Source organism: Phacochoerus africanus, chromosome 2 (assembly GCF_016906955.1).
Source record: "Phacochoerus africanus isolate WHEZ1 chromosome 2, ROS_Pafr_v1, whole genome shotgun sequence".
In the NCBI taxonomy this organism is placed as follows: domain Eukaryota; kingdom Metazoa; phylum Chordata; class Mammalia; order Artiodactyla; family Suidae; genus Phacochoerus; species Phacochoerus africanus.
The window spans coordinates 158,573,910-158,586,832 of record NC_062545.1 but is presented as its reverse complement, the minus strand read 5'-3'; the positions used below and the strand labels follow the sequence as shown (position 1 = coordinate 158,586,832).

The window sequence follows — 12,923 nt, the reverse complement described above, 5'->3', positions numbered from 1 at the left end:
TCCTCACAGCCCATAGAGTGAGGCACGTTCTGACACCTGCTCACCTCCTGATAGCATCAAGCTGTCTGATCTCTTACTCGCCCAGTAGGCAGAGCCAGGTGGCCTTTCTTTCCATAAGGGTCAAACATGCCACCCTGTTCCTGAGATATACTTCCCTCCACTTGTTGGACTCTTAGTGTTCCTTATGCCCCAGCTCAGTGTTACCTTCTCAGAGGGAACATTGTCTCTCACTGATAGATGCCCCACAACCATGTGATTTTTTTTTTTTTTTAATCACAAAACCTGTGTGTTGGAGTTCCTGTTGTGGCGCAGCAGAAAAGAATCCAACTAGGAGCCATGAGGTTGCAGGTTTGATCCCTGGTCTCGCTCAGTGGGTTAAGGATCCGGCATTGCCGTAAGCTGTGGTGTAGGTCACAGACGTAGCTCGGATCCTGCGTTGCTATGGCTGTGGTGTAAGCCTTCTAGCTCTGACTAGACCCCTAGCCTGAACCTCCATATGCTGTGGGTGCAGCCGTAAAAAAGGCAAACAAACAAACAAAAAAAAAACACTGTGTGTTTCCTTTGTGGCACATATCACAATCAGTAAATATGTTCACTTTGTTCAAATATAAAAGCACCTTGGAGGAAAAATATATTGGAATGAATCGATGAATAGTACTTAGGACGCACTACTGCTCATTTTGCTACCTTTATTATATATATTTAAGCCCCTTAGAAATAGGCCTAAGATCTCCATTATTCATCATTCTACCACCCAATAAATGGAATAGATATCAAATATATTAACTGGGGGTTATCAAAATCACATGTATGTGAATAGTAAAGTATATATTTTTGTGTACCCAATTATATGACTCAAATTTTAGCAATACCCAAAAAGATAGGAACTGAATTGTGTAAGAATACTATAACATATATACAGGAGTTCCCGTCGTGGCACAGTGGTTAACGAATCTGACTAGGAACCATGAGGTTGCGGGTTTGGTCCCTGCCCTTGCTCAGTGGGTTAACGATCCCGGCGTTGCCGTGAGCAGTGGTGTAGGTTGCAGATGCAGCTCAGATCCAGCGTTGCTGTGGCTCTGGTGTAGGCCGGTGGCCGCAGCTCCAATTCAGCCCCTAGCCTGGGAACCTCTATATGCTGCAGGAGCAGCCCAAGAAATAGCAAAAACAAACAAACAAACAAACAAAAATATATATATATACACAAATGGCATATTATTCAGCCAAAAAAAGAATGAAATATTGCCATTTGAAGCAACATGGATGGACCTAGAGATAATCATACCGAGTGAAGTCAGAGAAAGATATCATACAGTATCAGTATCACTTATATGTGGAATCTAATTTAAAAAATGATGCAAAAGAACTTATTTGTAAAACAAACATTTCACAACCAATCTTATGGTTACCATAGGTGAAATCAATGGGGGAGGAAGGAATTGGGAGGGTGGGAAAAACATACACATACTACTGTATAAAATAGATGATTACAAAATAGATGATTAACAAGAAGCTTCCGTATAGCACAAGAAAATCTACTCAGTAGTTTGTAATCACCCATATGGGGAAAGAAGAGTGGAGATACATATATAAAATGTATATAAAATTCACTTTGCTATGCCTCTGATACTAATACATTTTTTTAAAAAAATGGAGTATAGTTGATTTACAAAAGAAATTACTACAGAAATTCACTTAACAAAATCAGATAGTGTTTACTATGTAGAACTACTTAAGCACTATATAAATATAAACTCAATCTTCATAAAGTTACTATGAAATATTTTCTTTGAGGTAATTACTATTATTATGTTTATTTTGGAGAGGAGGAGACTGAAGCAGTAGGAGTTAAAATACCTTGTCTAAGTCCACACACCCAGTAAATAGAAAAGCAGGAATTTAAAGTAAATTTGTGTCTTAAATAGGCAGAGGAGGTGTGTGTAGGGATGGGATTTGAGGCATAATCCAAGGGTTGCAATATGTTAAGAACTGGTTGACTGAGGTATTGGGATGAGCAGGGAGTAGGTGAAGAAGTAGGGTCAAAGATGATCTGAAAGCTTCTGATTTGGTTGGTATCTTGGTTGGGAAAAAACAGCACAAGATGTGAAACAAATTAGAGGAAAGTTTGTAATGAGGTTAAGTCTGTTGTGTAAGAAACAATGGGGAAAATAGTTATAGAAGTCAAGTGTAGGAACAAATAATTTTAAAATGTGAATAATGAACATTTATAAGCATTTACTAGATTCTGAGAAGTCTGTACCTTTTTATCAATAAAAATTGTGAGTAGGCATTTATAAATCTAGTCTGTTTATCCAGAGAGAGACATGGGAGATTTAGATGTCAGCACTCAGCAACATCCCGAGGAGTGTTTCACTGACCCCACCTAGGGAGAAGGGATGAAAAGGTAAGAAAACAAGAACTGAAGAGTGACCCCAAGTTCTACTTAAAGAGCAGCCACCATATACACCATGATGTGAGAAAAGGGAGTAAAACATTTTAAGTGGCCTCTAGAAGCCCCATAATATTCTTTTGAATTACTTCAAGAAAACTTACCCATATTCTGTTCCCTGGTTCAAATATTGTATCAGATCTGAAAGATACGTCATTCAACAAAGGGCTGAGATAGCACCCATTGGATTTGGCAAATATCAAGGTTGTTGGTAACTATTGTTTCAGGAGATGACATAGAAAACCCTAGATTTCTCTGGTTTAGGAGAGAACAGGATATAAGAATGTGGTAAGGTGGCTACTTAAAAAAAGCCAATGAAGTGATTGTAGTTGAAGATTACTTATTGTTTGGAAATTCCCACTTAATGACCTTCAGGGAAGGTTATGGGGTTGATGGAGAGATTGGTGTGGAGAAAGTGGGGGGAGTTTGAAACTGACACTGAAAAAAGGATGTTTCTCTGCTATGGTTGCTTCTGAGATGAAGCCACCAACCATATGATATCACTTTTATCTGGAATCTAATATACAGCACAAATGAACCTTTCCACAGAAAACAAAATCATGGACTTGGAATAGACTTGTGGTTGCTGAGGGGGAGGGAGTGGGATGGATGGGGGTTAATAGATGCAGACTATTGCCTTTGGAATGGATCAGCAATGTAGCACTGGAAACTACGTCTAGTCACTTATGGTGGAGCATGATAATATGAGAAGAAAGAATGTAAACATGTATGTGTAACTGGGTCACTATTGCTGTACAATAGAAAAACAATAATGTATTGGGGAAATAAAAAATATATATATATAAATTTTACAATTAAAAAAACATTCAAGAGTAAAGGAAGATTAGTGAAAATGTATGCCAATCAACAGGATCAAAGAACAGTGAGGAGTTAAAGTTATTGAAAGACTAAGTTCTACTTGCCCATTAATGTGGGTAATTAATAAATTACTGAACTTGGTGCTAGCAGATTGTTCGTTTAGGTCACTTTTTCAGTTACACCTGTTTCACTGTTCAATATGTCATTTGGTAATAAAATCTTCTACTATAAGAGTAGTATACCTGAAGACCATATGCAATTAAGATTTTTCTGGTATTTCTGTATCTTTTGTTTAGATAAGCTGTCCCAAAGAAACACATTGTGATTCACAAATGTGAACCACATATATAATTTTAAATTTTCAAGGAACCTCATTAGCAAAAATTTTTAAATGAATTAAATGCTAGTAATACCTTTTATTTAATGCAATATAAGCTATTAATGCAGTATGTTATTGTAATTTTAACATATACCAATGCAGATTATGCTTTCCTTAAAAAATTAAGTCATCAACATCATTTTATGCTTAGAGGGGGCCATATTTCAAATGCTCATTCACCACTTGTGGCCAGTGGCTACCATGTTGAATAGCGATTTAGACAACTCTTTTGTGACTAGTAAGAAATTCTGAATGTTTGTAAAGACCACAGAGAAAATGGTATTGGTTGGTAAAAGCTGACTCACATACTTTAAACTCATATTCTATATACTCATACACTGGCTATACTTTCCCCTAAAATTTTCATAGCATATCTCATAATACTATATAACTATTGCATGATGTAATTGTTTTTTATACGAAATATTGCACTTAATGGTAAGAACTATTTGCATATTGCCATAGTACCTTACCTGAATTCCTTCTTTTTTTTTTTTTTTTTTTTTTTTTTTGGCCACACCTGCGGCATGTTGAAGTTTCCGGGCCAGGGATCGAACCTATACTGTGGTTGCTTACCTATGCCACAGCTGCAGCAATGCTGGATCCTTAACCCACTGTGTAACACAGGAACTTACCATACTTCATCAATTTAATTAGTATTTATTGAAATTATACTATCAAGTACTGTCCTCCGTGTTTTAGCTATATCTGGGTGGAATAAGATCACTGACCTTATAGGGATCACAGCTTTAGATAATCTGTGCTAAGTAAAAAAAAATCATTGAATTAACTAAAATGCCGGCATTAACCTTTTGGTAGTAGTCTATAAACAGTGGGTTAAAGTTATATTTAACAGGTTTACATATTAAGTCTTACAATTTAAAATGAAACTCTTAATTATAGAGAAAAACTGGCTTGATGTTCGTTTAAATGAACCCCAGACTCAAAATTTGAAATTTGTTTTTAAAAGAAATGTTAATGGAAAAAAGTTATTTAATAAAAGTAGCCTTATTTAGCAGTTGGTACCATTTTGTGGTGATCAGCTTACATGTGCAGAATTTTAGGAAGTCCTGGGTAAATAATGCTATTGTTAGCTTCTAGGAAGTGGGTTAGGGAAGCAGGACTGAAGTGGTCCTGCTTTCAGGTGATTCAGTAAAAACCATGTTCCAGTGTAAATATCTGGATATGTATCAGTCACACACCACAGTGAAGTTGAGAATAAAGGAGTTCAGTAACTTAGAGTATGTAAACTTCTGAATTTTTCTCCTTCTTTCTGTACCTCTTGGGCGTAAGAGAATGGTGGGCTCCTGGTCTGCATGCTTCTTTTCCCTATGCATGTCCGTACCTGCTTACAGTGAATTGCATTATAATTTGCGATTTGTCCTCTATTCACCTGTGTGTTTACAGCCCACAGAGTCAGCTGTTTGAATGTAGGAATCACCTCTTGTTATATTTTGCCAGTACCCAACACTATTTCCTACATATTGGGATGCTCAGAAAATGCTGAATTGAATGTTAGGAAGCAGAAATCTAAAATCAGAAACGTAGGTCAGCATTATGCTTTTTACTGCTGTACTAGCATCTAACTTCTTTTCTCACATCTACTCTTCCCTTCCTCCTTAGTCCAATCACAATGATTAAAAAAAAAAAAAAAAAAAAAAAAACAAACCTGATCACATGTTGTCTTTAACACTTGCTGGTTCTTGGGCTTGCAGGGCCTGGCTGGTGTCTCTGTTTCCTACCTCCACTCCCACTTCTTTCTTTGCTCTCCAGCCAAGCTGGCCTCACCGCTTTGCTCACTGGTTGACTGTGCCAAGAATATTCTTCCTTATCACTGCTCCACCCTCAGCCTTCCGTTATGCTCAGGTCTGTCTTCCTTCTCTGGATCTGCTTCCCCAATATGTGTCCTTAAAAAATATCTCCCTCTTTTGGAGTAATTATCACTGTTCTACTTTTACATATGGTTGCCTTGAAATTTGATATTTGTCAGCCCTATTTAATTGTAAGCTCCATGAGGAAATGTATTATGTATACTTCTGTATGCAGCTTTTATCATCATCCTTAGTGCATATACTAAATGGTTAGCCTGTATTTGTTCACCAGCAGCCAGCACAGTGTAAATATATGTCTAGACTTCAACTAGACCTAAATCTTTTCTTCTGTTTCCACTTAGAAGTGTAGTCCTTATGACAGAAAAGACGTATGATAAAGCCTCTTAAAATATATAATCTTGTGCTTGCTTAGGCAGAAAATATTCTTTTTAATACAGGGATTATCTCCAAAGCCCCTGAAGAGCAGTTAATACTTGTTCTACGTAAAGGTTAAAATTTATTTTTTATACATGCTCAAGTTGTTAGAAATTAATATTCTTCCAAGTCATTGAAATGTTAAACTGTCTAACCTTCTAAAACTCTTCACATTTTTCCCAGCTTCAGGCAAGATTGGGAAATAAGGCAGACTTCATAAGATAGTAATATCTTTAATGGGTTATTGTACCTATGGGCTGACATACCCATAGGTGCTCACGTTTCATTTTTACTCAACACTATGATTGAAAATATATTTACAATAGAATAATTGTCAAACACAACACAGGTGTGTGTGTGTGTATATCAAGACATTGTAATTATTATAGAAAGAGAATTGAGAATTTGGAAGTGTTGTGCCTTCTTAGACAAGTGAAAAAGAGCATCTAATTCTTGATCATTCTTCCCTTTTTGTACCCTCATTACTCTCATGCCCATTCATTTCTTCCATCCTTTTGCACTGAATTGGACATCTGCTCCCCTTCAGTTTTACTTTCCAATATCTGTAAAAGATTTCTTATTTTCACCTGCTTCCGCCTGTCTACCCATCATGACTCTTTTTTGGCACTCACCTCTGCTCTATGTCTTATTCAGTTTGGCATCTTCATAAGGAACCTTTCCTGGTCTAACTTTATGTTGCAATTACTTTTATTTCTGGGGAACTGTATAAAAAGTTTCAGAAACTAAAGTTGTATATAAAACTAAAATTATTTTATCCCTTCATATGTCTTAAAACTTCCTGATGTGTCTTTCTCTAAGAGTTGTTACTTGAGTTCTAGGTTTCTATTTCAATTATATTCTATGGAAGCTCACAGTGTGATGGAAAGGGCAGAGGTTTGGAAAACAGATGAGATTACACCTTACACTGAGTTATTGCATTGACTATAGACGAGTTGTTTCTTTCACGTGCCTGAGACAACCTTTGAATGGGAAATTACCTACTCCAGGGAATTGCTGTGAGGATGGGAGGGTATGTCTTGCGTACAGACGTCATTTCTCACCTTAACTGCTTTCTTGCTCTCTCACATTTCTTTTTTTTTTAATTTATTTTTTGGAAGTTCCCGTTGTGGCTCAGCAGTAATGAGCCCAGCTAGAATCCACAAGGATGCAGGTTTGATCCCTGGCCTCTCTCAGTGGGTTAAGGATCCAGCTTTGCCATGAGCTATGATGTAGGTCAGAGATGCAGCTTGGATCCCATGTTGCTATGGCTGTGGTGTAGGCTGCCAGCCCTAAGTCTGATTCCACCCTTAGCCTGGGAACTTCCATATGCTGCAGGTGCAACCCTAAAACAAAAACAAACAAAAAAAATTTATTAAAGTATAGTTGATTTACACTGTTGTGCCAATTTCTGCCGTACATGAAAGTGACACTCATACACACAACACATTATATATTCCTTTTATATCTCCCATCACGGTCTGTCCCAAGAACCTAGATATAGTTCCCTGTGCTGTACAGTAGGACCTCATTGCTTATCTATTCTACTTAACAGGGAGGACAGATACATACCAGAATATTGATGGAAACGGACTAGAAATGAATGTTTTATTCACTTCAAAAGCCCTGGTCTCTGAACTACATGTCTGCTACTTTGATGAAGCCAGTTGAGAACATTCAAATGTAGTAAACGGCATCAACAAAAGAGACAGAATACCATTTATATGCCATAGCAACATGAGAAGGTGGCCAGAAAGCACAGATATGTATCTTAATTTCTAAATTGTAGGCTGTGGATAAAACTTATGCAGGAGCAACAGACCAGGATCAAATGGGAAAGGGAAGAAAGAAAGAAAAGTACCACAATCAACACTTGGTAGCCCACTATTTCCAAAGATTTCCAATAAAAATTTCGTTGTCAGCCATATTTCTATTTATGATAGAAAATAGCAAATACTTAGGAAAGCATGTACTTTTCATTGGCAATAATACATTTTGTTTAGAATTATATAAATCCTTAGATTTTTGATGTTTTAAGTATATCCAGGTGTGAAGGATGGACTATGCCCCACCTCTAGCCATTGCATTTAATTACTCTGAATTACCTTGATGTCTTTATTTTTATTCTCAAATGTCACTTTTTTTTTGGGGGGCCACACTCAAAGCATATGGAAGTTCCTAGGCTAGGGGAATCAGAGCTGTAGCCACTGGCCTACACCACTGCCACAGAAATGCCAGATCCATCCATGTCTGAGACCTACACCACAGCTCACAGCAACACCGGATCCTTAACCCACTGAGTGAGGCCAGAGATCAAACCTATGTCCTCATGGATACTTAGATTCATTTCCACTGAGCCACAATGGGAACTCCAATATAGACATTTTTGTTAGTTTGTAAACAGTATGTGTCTGCATTTTTCTTTCTTTTAGTAGGAATTTAGTATCCCATATATTCTTGGATAAAGCCTATTTCTTGTATCAGAAGTTGAGTCCTCGTGGATGCTAGTCAGATTCGTTTCCACTGAGCCACAATGGGAACTCCCTCAAACATGTTCTTAATGCCAAAGAAAAACCCTAAAAGATATTTTATATATTTCAGACTTCTTTTTAAAACTATGCTGAGAGTAACATATTGCAAACCATAATCTACTTTATTTATATGTTGGGCCTTCTAGACTCTTCCAGGAAATAAATTATTGCGATTAAAAATTGCTAAAAAGATTTTATTTGTAGACATGTTATTCACTAATTTTACATATTTTTAAAATTCAAAAATTCAAGAATACTTTTATTTCCTTTTAACTTAGTTCAATGGGCCATGGGCCATGAAATCTAATGTGTTGCCAGTTCAGGCACTCATAGCCAGAGCAATGTAGTCATTTTTATTAGTGTATACAGTGGTCTGACTGTATCTGTAGGGAACTGGTTCTAGGATGCCTGTTACACCAAAATCCAAGTATGCATCCAGTCCTGTATATCAATTGGTATAGTATTTCCATATAGGTTTATGCATATCCTCCCCTATACTTTAAATCTCTAGATTACTTATAATACCCAGTAAAATGTGTGTATATGCCATGTAAATTGTAGCCTGTGTGAAGCAAATTCAAGTTTTGCTTTCTGGGACTTTCTGGATTTAGAAAAATATACTTTCAATTCAAAATTTGTTGAATCTTTGGATGTGGAACCTATAAAGGGCCAACTGTACTTATTCAAAGCACAAAAAGTCTATACAGTTTAAAGAGTAGCCAGTGTAGTTCTCCTTTGCTTTTCAGTGTAACCATGTGCTTTATTAATTTTGATATAGGAAGAAAAAGACCTGATGTTAAAGGGATGATTGATTTCTTCAGTCAGTCTTTGGCTACGGCTAAGATCTCACACCTGTATTCTCTCTCTAAGTATAATACATAAAAACCAAGTTCAGTGTTTCATACTAAAAGTAAGACTTTATTACAGAGAAGCTTTAATGTATGTATATGGTCTGACACACTGGATTTAACAGCTGAGTTTCATAGACAAGTACTAGGCATTTCTTCAAAGAACCCGACCAAATGCTATAATCCATTTCCTTCTGAAACTGCAGTTGTTAAATTAGACCCCAAACATTTATGAATGTCGCTTTGGTTTTCCAGCAATTAAGGAGTTCAGAAAAATCCCTTTGTGTTTCATGGCTTTGAAATAATTATATTTATCCTGAACTGGCCCTTCAGTTTGCTCTGTCAGATGCTTTGGAGGTTACGTTCAAGAGGGAGACATCAATTCTGAACAGGTGTGGAAAAGGGTCTCTTGATATATGAAAGGGTTCTATTTTAAAGGCGTTTTAGCAGTTTTAGCACATTTACTGCTGTGAATTCCCATATAAGTAGGCGGCCCACTCATTTCCCTTAAAAGGGCAGAAAAAAAAAAAATCTTGAAGTCACCATCAAAGGCCTAATTTCACCAGGAGGAGGGGCAGTGGGTGAGTTTACTGAAACTTTCCCTTTGCTATCTCTTGCTGCAGTGTTGATCCTCCTGATCGTCACGATGAGAAGACGGAAGAAAGAGCCCCTCATCTTCGATGAAGAGCGAGATATCAGAGAGAATATCGTGAGATACGATGACGAGGGAGGGGGAGAGGAGGATACGGAAGCCTTTGACATGGCCGCACTCAGAAACCTGCATGTCATCAGGGACACCAAGACCCGGAGGGACGTGACTCCCGAAATTCAGTTCTTGAGTCGGCCGACTTTTAAAAGCATCCCAGACAATGTCATTTTCCGGGAATTTATCTGGGAAAGACTGAAAGAAGCCGATGTGGACCCCTGTGCCCCCCCTTACGATTCCTTGCAGACATACGCCTTCGAAGGAAATGGCTCAGTGGCCGAATCCCTTAGCTCCTTAGAGTCTATCAGCTCAAACTCTGATCAGAATTACGACTACCTTAGTGACTGGGGCCCACGTTTTAAACGACTTGCAGACATGTATGGAACCGGCCAGGAGAGTCTGTACTCATAGCCTTGGAACCTCCATTTGCGATGTACTGAAGAAAGAGTCAAAGCAAAAAAAATAAACACACACACACATAAAACCAACCCACTGCATACAGAAAACAAGAACTCCACTTGCTAGAGGAAATGGTTGTAAATATTTCTCCATTTTTAACCGTTTAGGTTTCTGCCTTGGTGAAGCATATCTTCATTAGACTTACCCAAGGGACCGCACTGACCATAGACTCTGAGCATTTGAAGGCATTTTGATAAAAAAAAATGTTCTGTGGTTTGTGAATAGATAGCAACTCTCAGATACCTGCAAAGGCACCTAAACTCTATGAGAAAGTAGTGCCCTGAGCAGTCAGTGACCCCAGGATCCTGTACAGATCTTCACGGTACTGGCAGTAAAAGGGATAGTAGGATGTGCCATTGAAAAGTCGTGGAACTTCCTGCATATCAAAACTTGGGACAGATTTAATTTTCAGTGATGCTTTTAGCTTGCTGGATTATAGAACCCAGCAGAATTTTATTGCCGTGGGTTAGCAAATAGATTTTATTTCACAGTATAAAAATTCTTAGAAAATCCTCCCCAATCCTCCAACACAAGACAATAAAATTGGTTTAAGGCAATGTAAACTGTTGTTTAGCCAACAAATTATAAAGTGTTCCAAATAAGCAAAAGGTAAATCATTCTTACAGTTTGCAGTTGTTTTGAGATGCTTGTGTAGGTATGAAAAAAAGTTGCTGTCTATTTGTTGATTTTTATTATCTCTTCTGATTTGTACAGGAGAATATCTTTCCTTTTTTTATTTGACACATGGTGTTATATTTATTTTGGAGCTCCAATCTCCACTAAATTCAGGTCCATCTTCCTGCCTCATAATATTAAGCTCATCAGAAGATGCTGATTTTTCTCCAGTTCTGAGCTACGTGAAGGAAATGAAGCATGGAAATGGGGAAAAAAGTACAGCAATTTAGCCTTGTTGACGTTCACATCTCAGAAAGGAGCACAGCTACAAGGATATATGAGTTGTTTGAGCCGTTAGAATTTACAAAACATTAGAATAAAATATTCGTATTTTAGAAGGAAGATTTCAGAGAAAATTGAGATTTTCTTTGATGCCAGATTTATTTTTCAAGGTCACAAATTCTATATGCCCCAAAGACCTTGGAAAATTTGTTTTCTCTCAGCCTTTTTTGCTGTAAAAATACTGAGTATAAGACTGATTTTTTTTAAATATATCTTAAACAATGTAATGTTATAAATTTCAAAATCCATCTTTAAATTTTGATGCAGATGTGTTTGCTCAAGAATTAACCAAGCATGTATAATTTCTAAACCAGTTTAGAGTGCCAAAGTGAGGAGAGAAATTTCAAGTGATCACATGTGTTTAAATGTAAGGAAAAAGAAGAATTTTAGGAAATAAAGAATATTTCTACCTAACCTTTTTTCTAGAATAATACAAGTTTAATGTGAATATATTCAATCAAGCAAGAATGAATTTCTTTTCTCCTTTTAAAAGGGTTTATTGTTGGGTTCCAAATAAACCTACAGATAGTGGACACTATATAGGAAATTGTGTTCTAAAAGTGCTTCTTTCTGAAAGACAAGTGCTAGAACCAGAACATCAATATTTTGATTACATGAGGAGAAATTGTAGGATCCTGTAAAATTGCAGCCCACCTTTAGAAATGAAGTATGTGAAAGTGGCCTTCAGCTTTATCAAATAAATAATTCAGTAAATCTAATTATTTGCAAATAGTCCTTTCATTTGAATAAAGTTTTATTGACATTGTTTCATGACTAAATATGCTTCTTACTGTATTAATATATATAAAGCAATTTTATAAGAGTGAAGGATGCTGTTCTTGACTTTTAGTCACATATGTAAAATTTTCAAATTAAAGTAAAGCATAGTACAGTCACCCAATTCAATAAAATCAAAGTGTGGTGCAGGCATTATATAGGTGTTAAATCAACAAGATTCTGAGAATACAATTTTGTAATAATCCCCTTGTTATTTGTAAGAAGGTAAAACAGTACATTTGGATTATGGTGTCAAAATTGTTGCACATGTCACTACATGGAAGTTTGTATTTTAGAAAAGGAACATCACATCATTCACCTTGCTTTGTCTCCTTTTCAAATATATATATTTCCTTTTTTTTGCATTTCATATTTGCCAACAGTAGATTGGGGGGAAGTGCCTCAAATTGAAATAAAGATTTGAAATTCTTGCATATATTCAATTGCAATTTTATATGTGGAAGCTGATAACAGTACAGTATTGAACTCTTGATCCAATGGTACTTAAAAAAATCTTGAGATGGCTGGAAGAATGTCCCTAATATAAACAGAGTTTATATGAACTGCTCTAGCTAAACTTAATTGTAATGATAGTGAATTTGTTATTTTAGTTTTCTTTTTCCTGCTGAAATCTAAGGCTGTATGTACTTATCTGACATAATACATGAGAGGTAGGCTTTTTTGTAAACCCATAAACTAGTACTGTTGATCAACAAAAATCAATGTTAAAGCTAGTTGGGAGAGTCCCCAAAAGC

General features: G+C 36.6%; 1 protein-coding gene across 1 annotated transcript in view; it reads left to right on the top strand.

Moving 5' to 3' along the window:
* Nucleotides 1-12,496, top strand: part of CDH7 (cadherin 7) — a 138,434-nt gene extending 125,938 nt beyond the window's left edge. The window contains exon 12 of the mRNA XM_047766989.1: nt 9,893-12,496. Coding sequence (XP_047622945.1) covers nt 9,893-10,386 — 494 coding nt within the window. The 3' untranslated portion in view covers nt 10,387-12,496. The remainder of the gene's footprint in view (nt 1-9,892) is intronic.
* The last annotated feature ends 427 nt before the right edge of the window (nt 12,497-12,923 follow it).